At 41.9% G+C, this 17,443-nt stretch overlaps 1 protein-coding gene across 3 annotated transcripts in view; it reads left to right on the top strand.

Moving 5' to 3' along the window:
* Nostrin (nitric oxide synthase trafficking) overlaps positions 1-17,443 on the top strand; it is a 58,721-nt gene that overhangs the window by 25,988 nt on the left and 15,290 nt on the right. For all 3 annotated transcript variants that reach the window (XM_021153117.2, XM_029474356.1, XM_021153124.2), the window contains 4 exons: positions 112-210; positions 4,919-5,044; positions 15,144-15,242; positions 15,335-15,460. In XM_021153117.2, coding sequence (XP_021008776.1) covers positions 112-210; positions 4,919-5,044; positions 15,144-15,242; positions 15,335-15,460 — 450 coding nt within the window. The remainder of the gene's footprint in view (positions 1-111; positions 211-4,918; positions 5,045-15,143; positions 15,243-15,334; positions 15,461-17,443) is intronic.

The following is a 17,443-nucleotide window of genomic DNA, read 5'->3' on the forward strand; positions in this document are numbered from 1 at the left end:
CTCTCCCTTCCTTCCTTCCTTCCTTCCTTTCTTTCTTTCTTTCTTTCTTTCTTTCTTTCTTTCTTTCTTTCTTTCTTTCTTCTTCTCTTGTTTGTGTGTCTCCATCTCTAGGCTAAGAAAAAATTAATGATGAGTACCAAGAAGCATGAAGCACTTTTCCACCTTATAGAAAGCTCCAAGCAATCCCTGACCCCGAAGGAGAAGCAGAAGGTGAGCTATCATGGCAGCCAGATACACATAGTTTAGATAGAGATGTGGCTTCCTGCCCTCCATGGGAACACAGACAACTGGATGTCCCTCCCTCTGTAGGGATCTGAGATTAACCAAGCGTGAAAAGGGACTCAAAAGTTATCTGTGGTCCACATAAAACCTTTGAAATATATAACTGACATGGCATATTAGGCTGTGGTATTCATAGTTTTGACAGAGAATCCTGCCTCCTCTACAAATAAGTAAATATACATAGTTATGTTTATGGGATAATGTATAAAGCACTTTATATACTATACTAATATGTCATGAACATTAAAAACAAAAAGTCAAAATGCTTACAAGATAAGATAAAGATAAAATTGCATTTTAAATGGTTAGCTAAAATGGTATGTTCATATAATTAGAAAAAATAATCATTAAGAATTCCCTTGGGGAAAGGTATGGGCTTAATCACAATAAATATAAATTTACATTTCTACCATTCATCTTGGCCGTTTGAGCTTTGAAGATAGTAATTGCATTTATGTCAAGCTCTTGTCATACCTTCCTACATCACCTAGATTTTTCTTCCTTTGAACGATAATGTGTTTGTCACCCTGAGCAGAACAGGGTATCTACTGAGATGGGTTCATTCCTTCTTTGTGTTTTCTTTCTTAGGGAAAACAATCCAGCATTCCTGACAGAAATCTTTTAGAGACATTAGTGTACTCGTTGTTAACTTAGATAAAGCCAGATAATACACATAGAAATCTGAGTAGCCCAGATACATGCTAATGGACCACAAGGTCCATGATGCTGGAAGTGAAGGCTGTTATGAGACTCCACACACAGCAGTGCCCTCCTGCTGCAGAACCCAGGATTTCCCCAGCCACGTCAAACTCTATTATTGTCCATGGGTGGGCCACAGCATTAATTCATGGGTTAAAGAAGAGTAAACTTGACAGCTGTGTTCTTAGACAAAAAGTGAACACAGGTAACGTGGGGCTATACCACATCTAGCCCAACTGTTGTTCCACGTGCCCCATGTTGGAAACTAAAACATTCCACAATTTCTCCAACATTAAGTCTCCCTTAAGGAAAGCAACCAGCATCATGGCACCCAGAAATCCTTAAAATGGGAAAGAAAATTGGCACCGCAAGCGACTCTTCACCACTTCAGCTGAAGAAATTGTTAGTTGAATAACTTAAATTCACCGTTAGCAGGATTTGGGATGCTCTTACTTCTTCACGTGTCAGTCTTCACAGTTCAAAATGATCAGAACACGTTCAATAATGAGCAGCCGTGGAGGGAGGCTAATTCAGGTTATGTAAAAATCCTCAGCACCAGGGCATGCCCAAGCCTTCCCAGACCTCATTATAAGCTATTCTTCATCACTGTCAAGCAATAGCAAGAACAGAAAAGCTGTTGCAGATAAGCGGTGCGTTTCCTGTTCCTTCTTTAGCAGCTCCCCTGCGAGGTGAAATTCTGCAGTGCCCTCCACCCACCTTCCTATAGAGGACCTGTAATCATGACCTCTGCCTGTGCTAACGGCACCAGTCTCTCCCATAGTCACTGCTTAAGCTAGCAGCGGTGGCTTTGTTTTTAAAGTCCTAGAGCTGAACGCCAGAGCTGGCTTCCATTTCTCCCACACAAGGAAGCAACCAGTCATCATCCTCTGTCCTGGGGTCTCAGCAGTTCTTCCTGTTTTCCTGCTTAGCCATCCTGGTTCTCACCGGAAGCTAGCCTAACCCCCCGACCCCCACCCCGTCTTCTTTCTGCACCGTTCCTTTCCATCCACTCCCAGAGGACTGTTGTGTTTCTTTCCCCACTGTGGCTCTCACAGACACTCTTCCGATTATGCCCTTTGTCTTGTCTCACTGAGATAGCCCTTCCCATCCCACAGTGGTTCTTCCCATCAGTCTTCTGAATTCCTAGGTCCATCTTACTTTGTTTGAGCTGCCAAAAGAAGTTACCATAGCCTGGGCATCTTTAACAGCAAAAGGTATTTTCATAGTCTTTAAACAAACAAACAAACAAATAAGACTTTGACCAGCCCACAAATAGAAACATCACACAGTTAAAGGAAGCTGCCCAAACAGTTGTCCGGTACATACATCTTACTGAATTTCTGATCAGTCAGAATGGCCATAGTTCTACAATCCTAGAGATCAGGAGCCTGCACGCTCACCTCATTCTGGTGAGGGCCAAGACTGCAGACATCTAGTCATAGCCTCATATGGCAAAGAGAGAGCTTGGGGCTTCCTTTCATTGGGTCACTTATCTCATTCATAAGGGCTCCACTTGAGCCCTGACCACTTCCCAAAGACTCCCATTTCCTAATGCGTTGCTGTAGATAAGTTAGGATTAGACATACAGATTCAGAGGTGCCCATCCACTCAGTCCAATGTACCCTCTGCCTTGGGAGAGCAGGAAGATTCGGAAGCAGCTCCCCATGGTCCTGTCCATCCAACTGTATCATCCTCTCTCTTGGCACTAAGATGCACTGATCTCTGCTCCATCTCCACCACGATGTTCATTTCTCAAGGCACCCAGCAAACTTCTTAGAAGCACTGTACATCATTTAACTCCCCCTCTGGAGACAGTCTCTTCTTTTAACTTTGCCAGTATCCCATTCTTGGTCCTCCTACATCTTTGGACATTTTATCTTAGGCTCGTTTATGGATGTCATCTTTTTTCCCCACCTGACCCTTATATATTGCTGTACCTAAGGATTTCTCACCAGGGACTCTCTGTTTAATTCACCATTATGTCTCCAGCATCCAGGAAAACAGACGCAATATCAGGAACTCAGTAAATAATAGGTTCTCAATGTATATACCCCCCAAGGCTTCAACTCTCATTTCTACGCTGACAGTGCCTCAATTTATATCTCTAGCTGTATCTGTCAGTAAACCCATCTAGAGATCATCTTCCCACCTAAGATTACTCTTTTCCCCATTACCATCAGCTCTAACCCTCAAACCAAATGCTTCGTGACTTGTTAACAAGGACTTCTCCCTTCCACCATTCACTCTGGTCACCATCTTTGCCTGGATTGCTGCAATTAATGAATGGGTTGCTTTGCCTTGGACATTGGCTCTTACTGTCCCTTGCCTACAGGGTGGCTTTCCTGAAGCTCAAGTCAGCAGCATGTTCTTTTATGAAAAGCCTTTGAAGTTTTTCTAGTGGCTTCAGAATATGGCTTACTTTCTGTCACATGACTGGTGAAGAAGGCCTTCCTGACTTGACCTTGCCTCCTGCTCCACCATTGTTTCTGGGGGTTCTTTCTGTCCTCTGAGCCATCAATTCTTGCCTATATCAGGGTACCATTTCATTATCAGGTTAAAATGCACAGGCTCGTGTTTCTACAGATAGATGTGGCTCATTACACCCGAAATACAAAACTGAATGTGCCTTGCATCGGTCATACATCACAGAGTGGCAGTGTATTGACTGGAATAATAAAGCGAACAGTATTAATATTCAGCATCTTGAATGAATGTCACTATTATTGTAACATTTGTCACGATGTCCTTAAACATAAAGAGGGTCATTCATAAAATCCTCTATCTCTGTCCTTGAAGCTGCTAAACTGCTAACATCAGGAGTGTCCTTCAAGTGCAGTTCAAGGACCATGTGCATGAGAGTCAGCTGAGGGCCTACTACAAACTCACTACAGAGGTGGCTAATAATTGAATATCTCTACTGGGGGCCCTAGAAGTTGCTTCTTTACACATTCTAGTTCATACCTAAGAATATTAAAGTTGAGAGTCATTCATGCAATCCCAATCCTCATTTCTCAGAGATGAAATCGCTTGTCTGGACATTTTCAGTAGCCATTTCGGCTACGGTGGTCCAGAGAGTTTTGCGTAACCTTGATTTCCCAGAGACTCAGCAATCAGAACGGCAAATGTCATTGGCTGGAACTCTTTGTGAGAGACGGATCCCTGGAGAGCAAAATGAAAGGAAACCATGTGTCTGGCTGCCTTAACCTGAAGCTAACATGGCCATGGATCTTAAGCTCAGTGCTGCAGTAGGTGACATAGGTGACAGACAGGTGGTACACTGTGGATCTCACCTGGGTCACCTTATTGAATCCTCCCAGGAACTCAGCGAAGTGGGGGCCATCATCCCCATCAGAGATGTAAAACAACCCTGTACCTTATGAAGCTGATATAACTTGTCCTGTAGCAGAAATGAGATCTCTGATCCATGATGCCTTGTTCCAAAGCTCTACTTCTAGCATTAAGATGTCAGACAGTTTGTTAATCTATTATAGAAATGGGTTTAAAAATTAATATGAGTCAACAAGTCTCTACTTGTCCTGGGAAGGAATGGAGAAACCTAAAGGCTTATTGAGTAAGATTACAGGATGGGCCAATGGATTGCAGTTTGAGTTGAAGATCTCAGACCTGTACTATAAGTGGTTAAATTCAGTCACTTGGCCTTCTTAGTATGAGGAATGTAGACAAATCACTTCATGTTTGACAATTCAATTCCCTCAAGTGTAAAGCTGAGGGTATATTGAAGGACATCAGTGTTCATTAACAGTTTCATAAGTCAAAAACAAAAAGACCTAGGTTTTGTCTTCTATAAAGTAACTATTATTTATAAAGAGCTAAAGTGAAACACTTGTCCCTGGGCCACATACAATCAATGCATGGGTCGGCAAGCACACTCTTATAAATGTGGCAATAACTGTGTGGCACTGATATTTTACTTTAGCTCCTCAACAAGCTGAAAAAATCAACTGAAAAATTGGAAAAAGAAGATGAAAGTTACTACCAAAAAAACATGGCAGGCTATTCTACCAGGCTGAAGTGGGAAAGCACCCTGGAAAACTGCTACAAGGTAAGTTAGACGTTCATATTTATCTTCTTCCAATGGGTTCTGTGTGACCTGGAAAGTGGAGGTCGGATCCTCATTTGAAAGACATGATTTCTTTCTTGGCTATGGCACTCACTGATACTGTGGCAGTAGACAAACGATTTTTCTTTCACGTTGTTTCCATTTCTCTATGAGCATAATCACCAATGAAAGCTCATATGCATCACTAGCCAGACTTTCTGTTTCTACATCTCAGTGAAGAGTGAGCTAAAAAACCTCTATCAAAGAAGAATATAAATTAAAGCTTAGGTATTAGAGATTCAGAAAGGGGTTTTAGCTGACAGTGATAGAGTAGTCTTCATTAGGTGTTTTGTTGGGCAACCAATATCCAACAATGAGTAAGGTACTAAACTCAAAACCTTAAATGTGCTTGTTAGTAACACAGACCCACAAAAAAAAAAAAAAAAAAAAAAAAAGAAGAATTCTGACAGCTGGAGAAATTTCTCTGTGGTTGAGAGCACTGGCTCCTCTTCCAGAAAACCAGGATTCAATTCCTAGCGCCTACATGGCAGCTTACGACCATCTGTAATTCCAGGTTCAGTAACTCCAGCACCCCCTTCTGACCTCTACAGTTAATGCATATGTGTTGATACTCATAAAATGAAATGAAATAAAATAAAAATTTTTAAAGAATGAATTGTGCCAAATTGACAAAGATAGGTAAAAGGTGTAAATGCCCAAGTCAAGGCGGAAAATCAAAATCACTACTAAACACATGACAAGATAATCATGCATCAAATTTAGGAAGTGATAATGTCATGGTTTGTATATCCTCGGGCCAGGGAGTGGCACCATTTGGAGGTGTGGCCGTATTGGAATAGGTGTGACTCCTTGTTGGAGTAAGTGTGTCACTGTGGGTGTGGGCATAAGATCCTCACCCTAGTTGCCTGGAAGTCAGTCTTCCACTAGCAGCCTTTGGATGAAGACATAGAACTCTCAGCTCCTCCTGCGCCATGCCTGCCTGGTTACTTTCATGTTCTCACCTTGATGATAAGGGACTGAACCTCTGAACCTGTAAGCCAGCCCCAATTAAATGTTTTTTTTTTTATAAGACTTGTCTTGGTCATGGTGTCTGTTCACAACAGTAAAACCCTAACTAATACAGATAATATCTAGTATTAACAATGATTTTATAAATAGGTATTCTTGAGCCCTTCTAATGAGAATAAGTTAATAGTAACTGGGAAAGCAAACATGTGTTCTTGCCTCTAATACAGAAGTTCCCTTGTAGGCATATATCCTGAAAAAAAGGGTTTAGTGTGTACTAAAAGGAAGCACTGTTTTGTCATAACATATAGTAAAAAAAAAAAAAAAAAAAAAGAGTGAGGAACAAAATGTTTATTATAGGATAGTTCATAATTAGATGGTAAGAAAACATTGCACTCAATCTTCATATCCATCAGAAGAATACGCTTATAATATGCTTTAATTTATAAAGTAGCTCAATTTCCAGCTATAAAATTAACCCAACCTATATTTAAATATGAATTAACCTCAAAACAATGATATTAGAGAAAACATATCATTTATGCATCTATGCAGGAAAATTTCAACTCACACCTAACCTATATTGAGGTGACACGTGCTTGTAAACACATTCCTCGTGTCCAGACCTGTGTTGAACCAGGGAAATGAAACTCCTTGTGGACCACCGCAGGACTGCAGTACACAGTCTCCCAGCCTCTGATCGCTCTTGATAAAGCAATAGAACCACTTCCCAGGGCTAACCACTACTTCAAATATATAGGAACAGCTTCGCTGTGTCTATTTTCAAATCAACACAAACACGATCATTGTCCTGGTTAGGTGTCTACTGCTTTAATAAGGCACTAAGACCAAAAGCCACTTAAGGCAGAAAGGGTTTATATGCCTTAGAGGTTACAGTCCATCACTGGAGGAAGCCAAAGCAAGAAGCCAGAGGCAGGAATTCTAAGCAGAGACCACAGAAGAATGCCGCTTCCTGGTTTTCTGTCTATGGCCTATGGCTTGCTCAGCTACCCTTCTTATACTATATTCCCAAGAGTGAAACAACCTATGGTGGGCAGGGCCTTTCCAGTTTTATCATTAATCAGGAAAACCCCCTGAAGATTTGCCTCTAGGCCAATCTAATGGAAGCATTTTCTCAATTAAGATTCCTTCTTCCCAGATGGCCCTAGCTTTTATATCAAGTCAACAAAACAAAAAACAAACAAACAAACAAAAACCTAGCATAATCACAGGAAACAATGATCAACTCTGGTTGGTAAGAACATGGATATTTTTGTTTCATTTTATGTATGTATTCTAAGTTTTTAAAAATGTTTAAAACAGTTACATATGGAAAAAAAAAGTGTGGTGGTGGTGGTGGTGGAAGTGGTGGTGGTGGAGGTGGTGAAGGTGGTGGTGGTGGTGGTACACGTCTTTAATCCCAGCACTCAGGAGACAGAGGCAGGTAGATCTCTAATTTTGAGGCCAGCCTGGTCTATAGAGTGAATTCCAGCATACCAACGGCTACCCAGAGAAATTCTATATCAAAAACAAAACAAAAAACAAAAAATAAAAAATAAAAACAAAACTTAACCAAACAAAAGCAAATAAGTACCTGAGGGACTAACCTGTATCCAGGGCATGGCATTCCATGTGATCAGGCACTGAACTAAGTATATTCATGTTCATTATATTTTGTTTCACAACCTTATGAAGAAATTAATAATTTTACTCCCAGTTGATAGCTGAGAAAGTGAAAGCTAGAAAGACAAAGTTGCTTGGCCAACATCATTTTGAGATTCAGCAGGCTCCTACAACCAGTAAGAATGGGGAGACAGAAGCTTGCAACCAAGCAAGGACTGGAGGGCTCTCTGGTCTCTTGAGTTCAGTCACTTTCAGGGAGGGATAGATGGGGGAGTTAGAGGCGAAATAGGAGCTCCTATCAAAGAGAAGAAGAAATGGGGACACAAGAAGCCCTTCCTCCAATCAGTTTTTTGGGTTTTCGTTTGTTTGTTTTCAAAGTCTCAGTCTGTAGCCCAGTATGGCTTTCGATCATGGTGGTCCTCCTGCATCACCCTCTCACATATTGAGGTTATAAGTGTGTACCACTGCCTAGATTATCACATCACTGAATAGAGGATCCTGGCCCCGCCCTTCTTTATGCTAAGAAAATCTCAGATATAGATGATGAAAGATTTGAATACTATCTCTGTCATTTGAAGTCAGGGCTGACCTTCCTCAGCTCCCAGGACGCCCAGAGAAGCTATGGCTTCCCACAAGTCTAGCTTCCAGGGAAGGCCCTGGAGACAGGTGTCTAGGCACCCTTCAAGGACTACAAGAAAAAAAATGTGTGTGTTTATCATCTCCATCTTCCTGAGCCTGTGTCTATGTCACAGCAGGGGACAACAGCAGCAGATCTATCTTGTCACAACTGACTTCACACTAGTTAATACCTAACCAGGATTAGGTACTGCAGACATTGTTTCTGCCACAGGGTTTTATGAGCTCTCTAGCCCCTCTATGTGATTCCTTCTCTCCCGTTAAGAGCCTCCCAGACCCATAATCCTAGCACGAAGAAGGCAGAAGCAGGATGATTGCCTCAAGTTTAAGGCCAGTTTGGTCTAGACAGCAAGGTCCAGTCCAGACCGAATCATTTAGCAAGACAAGACCCAGATTCAGAAAAAAAAAAAACAAGGAAATCCTCCTCCCTTACTCCAGTCTCTTCCAGTCGTTTTCTTTAAACTGCAACATTGTGGAAATTATCTTCTTTCCTCCCAAAGTCATGTTATGGAAGCAAGATACAGATTCATTTAAAAATTAAAAGAGTTCCTTTCAACCTCAGATTTTTCATTGTTTTATTAGAATTGGAACTTAGGTGTGAAATCTACCAAAAGGCACACTCAGAAGGGTAGGATTCTCTTTTAACTCTCTTGGGTCCCAGACCCCACTGTGTTGTTGGCCACTGGGGTCTGCTCTCCCTGTGGGGTCACAGCTCCTGGCACCCTAACTTCCTCTGGGCTATCTTCTGTCTCCTGAGCACCAGTCACCTGAATGACAATGACACTGTACTGTCCTTCTACATGGACCCTCAATGATGCTCTCACTTTGCAATAGCTTGCCTTCTGTGTGGTTGGTCTATCCCCACAGCTCCATGACTGACATGCTTCTGTGCATTCTGTCTTTTGTATATTTATAATTATAACTCCAAGCATGAAGTGTGAAATTTCATGTAACGCTGCACAGTGCCAGTTGTCGCTCAGTGAAAGAACAATGAACGGTGTTTAGAATGTGGCTCTAAGATACTGCCTCAAAGCATCAGGGTACCTGTGAAAATTCACCCCAGACACAGTGTCTCAGAACTCCTGAATGAATTTTGGAAGGACCCGGGTAACTTCTAGACATGCTGTAGTTTGAAATCCGTGCTATGGAAATAGTAGAACACATCTTCTGTTTGAAAGCAATTAAAAGGAAAATGCAATCTCTCCGAGATCCTCGCTTAGTACCCCGAAGCCAGAGCAGCAGAAACTGAGAGAATGAATGAGGAGCATGAATTATCTGAGCCTAGACAGGCTCTAAATCTGCCATCCCTTGGTAACTCTCTAACAGTCCTTCCTTCTCCTGTGCTGTCAAACAGCTGGAGGCCCTTCAGAATGTCTTGTCTCTCTATCAACTATTTTTAAGCAGAAAGAACGCGACACTAGAAAGCAATAACTCATTAAAAGAGATATGGATTTTCCCCTTTGCACAGTGGAATTTATTTCTGCCTCTTTTCATGAGCAAACACAAATCATTTTAATGATTTCTCTGAAATGTAATTAAAGCTGTTAAACATTCCCATCTCTACGAAAGGACAGCAGTTGTTCTAATCTCAGATTGATGCTTGCGGTTCTTGCTCATCGATGGAAAGAGACAGCTGCTGCCCGGAGTGCACTGTGTTCTAAGTCTGACTTTGATTTCCGACCCCTACATCCTTTGCTTCCACTTGCTAAGCTGAAACAGCTGATTTCTTGATTTTTTTTTTTTAAATAGGGTAAGGACTTTTTTCTTTTCTGAGGTGATCCAAACCAGTGACCTGCATTTGTTATGCAAGATTTTAATTCTGCCTTAGAGGAATCAACACATTTGATAGGTTATTATTTTGCCTTTTTAATTCTTTATCTAGTAGACAAAAGGACAGTTGGTTACATTCTATCGGCTTTTATTCCTGACCTATGATTTGAGAGAAAGTCTCAGGAGATACTATCTCAGAGGCACTTGGCTCCCTTAATTTATCAAAAATGGTATAGCCCTCTGATCAGGAGGCTGTGAAGGTGTGACTGCAGGCTTCCCATCAAAATGTCAGGGTGTGGGCACAAAAAAACAAAATCTAAATGTCTCTGTGTTGGCAGAGATGTTTGTTGTTATTGTTGATCCCTTGGTTGCTGCCATGTAAAGAAACAATAAAATGATCTTACATCAATAAGCAAATTATAGCCTATCATCCACTGGAATATCATCAGCCTTAAATCCGTGTCTACAACATGGATGCACTGTATGGATACATTTGATGGTTCTTCCTGCTTGAGACTTACATTGGTCAAGTACAGAGAGTGAGAAAGTTGAATGGTACCTGTTAGGGCTGGAAAGAGGCAGGATAGGCAGTTATTACTTCGTGTGTAGAGAGTTTCCATTTTACAAGATGAAAAGTGCCATGGGCATTGTACTGGCAAGGGTGGCACGGTAGTGTGAATGTTCTTCAGAACAGTGAACTGTGTCTTTAAAAGGATGTTGTTTATATTATGTAAATCTGATCATGCTTAAACACATAAATTCAGATTGCAAACACAGAAGGATATAAACAACAAATTGGATCTAGCACATGGACGTAGAAGGACACCAGAGTGGATCAGGCTAGTTAGTGGTAACCTTGTGACTTTCTGCTGTCCCACCTGCTTACCAAAAGCCTCGATACCCAGCCATCCTACTTCCCTGTGGTCACGGTACCCATCAGTTTTCCCAGAGCCTTGACCTTATCAAAACAGCATGTGGAGACTGTCTTAGACACCTGCCATCTCTATCAGATCACATAGACCTCTGGGCATCTATACTGCAGCCTGCACTATCCAAACTGTCTAAAAATGTCCCCTGAAGGCTTCACCTGGCCTCAGTTTTGAACTTTTCCATCCATTCCAAAGCTATAAATCAGCATAATAAGTGGCAAGAGTCCAGTAGCTTACTCTAGAATCCAGTGACGTTGCGTTAGAGTGCTAGTAGCCAGCAAAGCTGCCTGCCTGTGAAGCCTTCACAAGCCTAACAACTGTGTGCTTCCTTAGTCACCCTTGCTAGCTAAAGCTATACTGCAGTTGTTGTAATTTTTGTTATCCTACATAAGATCTGGAGGTTGTGTTCTTACCTTTAAGCAGTAGACTCTGGTGCTCCAACTCTCATGTAGGTTAGCATTCAGACCTGATTAGAACTACTCTTATATCAAATAATCTCTTGAAGACTGGAGAATGGGGGCTGGAGAGATGGTTCAGTGGTTAAAGCATCCCTAAGGCACCAGGCAAACATGTGGCATGAACACATATGTGGAGGCAAAATGCTAAAACACATACAATAAGATAAATAAATCATTTTTTAAAAGACCAGAGTTATCTCTCATAGTGCTGTAAAGTTCTACATGAGATACTAGGGAGATAAGCAGCCAGCAATCTTACCCAATGAGAGCTGTAAATTACAGTAAAAATTAGCCTGACAATTGATATGACCACAGGCGTATTAATGGCATGGGTGTTATGGGAGTAAACAAGTGTTTCTAACTGAATTTAAACTATCATTCCTGGTAGTGTCAGCAAAGCCAAAATTCCACAGCTGGCTAGGCCCTAAGGGAAACCCCAATATCCCCTAAATGAGCATAGCACACCTTGCTCCTGAAGTTCTTGCCTTTATACCCACTATATTAGTTCATCTCTGACCACTCATCAGAGAAGCGTATTTTTTGCAGCAGATAGCTACAGCAGAAACTCAAAAGTGGTCACAGTGCAGAGAATGAGACTGTGGTGTGTTCAGCCCGATATGGGACATCTATGGCATACTCCTTCACCCAAGGCTCAGGGGTCATTGGGGAAGAGGGGCCAGAATGACTGCAACTGCCACAGGGAATGGGCATGTGCACTCAAACAGCATGCTGGGAAGGACAGCACTGCTGCACTCACAAACTCACAACAGGGATGGCTGTGTATGTAATATTGACACAAGCTGGAGCCAGCCAAAAGTCTAGCATATCCGGATGGGCAGGGGCTCATAAAGTGCCACTCCAGTGAAAGAACTATCGGCAACAGCTGATGGCTTCTGCTTGAGGGAGAGTCAGTTTTCTTCAGGGATGCAGTGAGTGAGAGAGTACTCATGCTCCGGTAGATTGCCCTTATCCCCAGGTGCTTACAGTGACAATGAGTGGACACAGGGAATTTAAAAACAGCATGTGAAGTTGGGTAGAAGAAGTGGAGGGGAGACAAGGGAAGAGATTGGAGGGGAGGGGAAGAAGGTGCATTTGATCAAAGCAGGTTGAATGCATGCATGAAATTTTCAAGCAATAAAAGCTTATATACATAAAATAAAAGGCTCTGAAGGCTGGAGAGATGGCTTAGTGCTTAAGCACACTTGCTGTTCTTACAGAGGACCTGAGTCCAGTTCTCAGGACTCATATCAGGAGGCTCATAACTTCCTGTAACTCTAGTTTCACAGGACCTGATGCCTTCTGCTCTCTGTGGGCACCTGCAGGTATGTGGTGTCCCCAAACTCATGCAGATACACATCTATACATAAATAAAAATAATACATAACTTTAGTTTTTAAAAAAAAGAATAGAAAATACTGGGGCTGAGATATAGCTTACTCAGTAGATTTGCCTAACAAACACAAGGCCATATGTTCAATCCCTGTCACCACACACACACACACACACACTCACACACACACTCACACACACACTCACACACTCTCATACACACTCACACACACACACCCTCTCATACACACTCTCACACACACACGTTCACACACACACACCCTCTCATACACACTCTCACACACACACGTTCACACACACACACACCCTCTCATACACACTCACACACACAGTTTACACATACACTCTCACAACACTCTCATACACACCCCCACAGACATACACACACATACACACATGCACACACTCACTCACACACCCTCTCATACATACTCTCTCTCTCTCTCACACACACACACACTCTCACACACCCCTCTCATACACACTCACACACAGACATACACACACATACACACATGCACACATACATGCACACACACTCACACACATGAGGTGATGTTACATGTTTATCATCTCATCCATCCCTGCCTGCAGGATGTAGAGGAGAGGCAACAGGACCACAAGTTCATATCATCCTTTAGGTGTCATCCATAGCAACTTTAAGGCTAGCCTGGGCTACCTGAGACCTTGTCTCAAAAATAGGGGGGAAATGACAATAGAGTGTGGTATCCTTTTTGTTGTTTGTTCATCTATTTAAATACTTTATTTAAAAATTTTTGCAATAAAAAAATTAAAATATAGTATCATTTTCTCCCCTCCAACCCCTCCTATGTTACCTCTCCCTCACTTCACCTCAAATTCATGGCCTCTTTTTCCTTAACTATGATTGGTGTAGCTTATTCTAACATATAATAGGAGCCATACCCAATTACAATTTCTACAAGAAATTCCATGCTAGGAACAAAAATGGGTTGAGCCCCTGGCACTAGACGGGGAACTTGCCAGTGGAAGAAGTCTGCCCAAGAAACCTCCCTATCTCCATTCTGGTAGCTTATCTAAGAACTTGCTTATAGGTGTGTGTTTCCTGATTTTAGCTCTTCTCTTTCTTTCTTTCTTTCTTTCTTTCTTTCTTTCTTTCTTTCTTTCTTTCTTTCTTTCTTTCTTTCTTTCTCTTTCCTTCCTTCCTTCCTTCTTTCCTTCCTTCCTTCCTTCTTTTCTTCCTTTCTTTCTTTCTTTCTTTCTTTCTTTCTTTCTTTCTTTCTTTCTCTTTCCTTCCTTCCTTCCTTCCTTCCTTCCTTCCTTCCTTCTTTCTTTCTTTCTTTCTTTCTTTCTTTCTTTCTTTCTTTCTATAAAAAGACTTATTTTATTTCTATTTATGGTATGAATGTTTGTCTGGTCTGTGTGACACGGGTGCTGGGAACTGAACCTTTGGAAGAGCAGCACTGATGCCGCATCTCCCCAGACCCTTGTTTTAGCTTCTCTACAAATGACAGCACTACTGTAATGAGACCAAGAAGAAGCTGAGAGTTTTCCTTCCCTAGTTCCTGACAAAACTGTAAATAAACATCTTAATATTAATTTTTAAAAATATTTGCATGCACACATCTGTATGCATGTGTGTGTGCGTGTACATGTGTGTATACATGACATGTGCCCATATGTGTGTGAGGGGGGACCACATCTGTGCACCCATGCTATGAGCATGTTATAGGTCACAGGACATTTCTGGAACTTGGTTCTCTCCTTTCATTAAGTAACAGATTGTCAGACCATCCCACTGGCCCTCTTTTTTTTCGTAATTAATTCTTGTCTCCAGTTCTTCTTTTGATGAAATCAGGGACCATCACATCATCTTTACACCTACAGAGACAAGCAGGCAGATGCTCCTTGCCTGTTTTGTCAACAATTTTGGAAGTATTTGGTGTCTAAAAACATTTCTAAGACTTGCAGATGGGTCTTCCTGGGCTTTAGTCTCCTCTAAAACATCAAAGCTTCGTCTTATGCCTTCTTCTCTCTTTGTCTCCTTTTTTTTTTTTTTAAATTTTATAAACAGCTGGTAACTTGTAGCATCTGCCTACATGCTGTGCGATAAAGGATCATAGGGAAGCTTGTGAGTTAAAGGAATCTTAAGTGGGGGTATTAGGAGAGTAAGTCATATCCCTGCTCTGGGAATCCCCCTGTACTGCACTTTGGATATACTAAGGCAAATCCGGACAGTTTGCTCAAGCTGTCTCACCGTGGGGTATGTGGGAGGGCTGACAAGCTTTGCATATGAAGTGCTTGATCGTCCCTCATTTTTATTCTCTTCAGAGCATGCTGGAGCTGGAGAAGGAAAGAATTCAACTTTTATGCAATAACTTAAACCAGTACAGCCAACATATTTCTCTTTTTGGACAAACGCTGACCACAGTGAGTAGTGGAGACCTGTTTCTGGTGTGCGCGGTAAGGTTGGCAGGAGTCAGTTCTTCAACCACCCCACTCTGCTTTTCCCGGTGTTTCAGTGCCACACACAGATCCACTGTGCCATCAGCAAGGTTGATGTTGAAAAAGATATCCAGGCTCTCATGGAAGAAACTGCAATCCTGTCTATAGAAAACAAATCGGAGCTTCTCCTGGCTGACTATTTTGTAAGTATGGAGGGGCAGGAAGTGCCTTTACCAGCTCATCTTGGCCACGTATTGAGAAGTCAGGCTAAGAAGAATGATAAAAAAAAAAAAAAAAAAAAAAGTGTCTTCTCCCTGTTCCTAAGCCCTCACCCCAGACTCCCTAGCCCAAAGCTGACCTTTGAACTCTTAATCTTACTGCTTTCACCTCCCGAAGGCTGGGATTGCAGATGTGTCATTGTAGCCTGGGTGGAACGCTCATAAAGATGTTATTTTTGTCCATAGTGGTATAAATAATAACAAAACCAATCTACGAGTTACAACCACAGTAGTCCCTTCGAGGGAAGAAGGGCTGGCCAAGTTTTAGAATCTTGCTGGGTCTTTGTCTTAGTCCGTGTCACATGCTGCCAGAACAGAACACAACAGACTTGGTATCTGACAGAGATTAGAAGTTGAATTATGGTTCAGGACTTGGAAGTCCTGGTTGAGTGAGTCTGTCCAGGGTCTTCCTTGACGCATCATTACACAGCAGGAAAATGACATCACATGAGCAAGAGAGCAAAGGCTGAATGAACTATGACAATCTCATTCCCAGGACAATGACATTAGTCCATTCATGAGGGAAATACTCCTGTCTAATGTTCTGAAAGTCCACCTTCTCAGTGCTTCCACTCAGTGGTGGGAGGAGTGTTTCTTTTTTGTTTTGTTTTGTTTTGTTTTGTTTTTCTAGACAGGGTTTCTCTGTGTAGCCCTGGCTGTCCTAGAAGCTGATCTGTAGACGAGGCTAGCCTTGAATTCAGAGATCTGCCTGCTTCTGCCTCCCAAGTGCTGAGATTGAAGGTCTGTGCCACCACTGCCTATTTTTCTATCTCATAAACTTTGAGGGGCATTTAAATCATGCAGTCTTTTGTAAAAGTGAGTGTTCAGTGATCTATAAGTGACCATTATATTGGTTTTCTACACAAATGGTAAATTGACTCTAAATTTACTAGCTTACACATTGACTGTCTCACATCTTACATGGGTCAGGGCCTCTTAATCCCTCACTTGGCAAGGGTAAAGGGCTTTAGATGTCTCAAAGCTCTACAAGGAAAGGCTTAATTTCCAAGTTCACTCGGGTGACTTGGCAGGGCTGTGAAGATCCTCAAGAGCTGAAAATGAGAAATGTCATTTATTTTCATATAAAGTAGTTTCATGATAGCATCACCATATATATATATATTTTTTCTTTTCTCTTATTTGTCCTGTTCCCCATGGCCTTACCTCCTCCCTCCTCCCTACTCTTCTCCCACCTCCCCTGAAATAGTCTCCCTTCTGCTCACGTCACATGCAACCCCTTATTCTCTGATTTTCCCCTCTCTTCCTCCCTTCTCAGTTTCCTTTCTGCCTCTACTTTCTGTATTTTCACACTTATATGTACACAAGCACTCGTACATACACAGGCACACAGACACAGACACACACATGCACACACACACATTAAATTCTGCAATGTGAATCTGTCCATCTCTGCCCTTGCAACCCGTGGCAGCCTGCTTGCCTCTGGATGAATGACCAAAGAGCCCAAAAGCCAGATAGCTGGAGCACAGCACTCTGTAAACCAGTCCCAGAAGTGATCTTTCATCACGGTCTGCTTGTTAGAAGTCAGTAAGTGTAACCCTGCCTTACCCAAAGGACGAGGCACATAGAGATATAAGTCCTGGGTGGGGGAGATATTAGCATTTTTTAAAAATCCCAACCCTTGAAAACTAGGACCAAAGAGACCTAGCCCCACTCTTCAGGTATTTGTGGAATCCTGCTAAAGGATGATCTTTATTGCTGAGAACTGATCCTTTTAGAGCCCAGCCATCTTGTGTGTGTTACTGGGCCTTAGCTTCCTGGGATCAGCATGACAAATGTGAGCTATGCACATACTCAGCTTCTTTTTTTTTTAATTTTTAATATTTTTATTACATATTTTCCTCAATTACATTTCCAATGTTATCCCAAAAGTCCCCCATAGCGCCC

This window comes from Mus caroli, chromosome 2 (assembly GCF_900094665.2).
Source record: "Mus caroli chromosome 2, CAROLI_EIJ_v1.1, whole genome shotgun sequence".
NCBI lineage: Eukaryota > Metazoa > Chordata > Mammalia > Rodentia > Muridae > Mus > Mus caroli.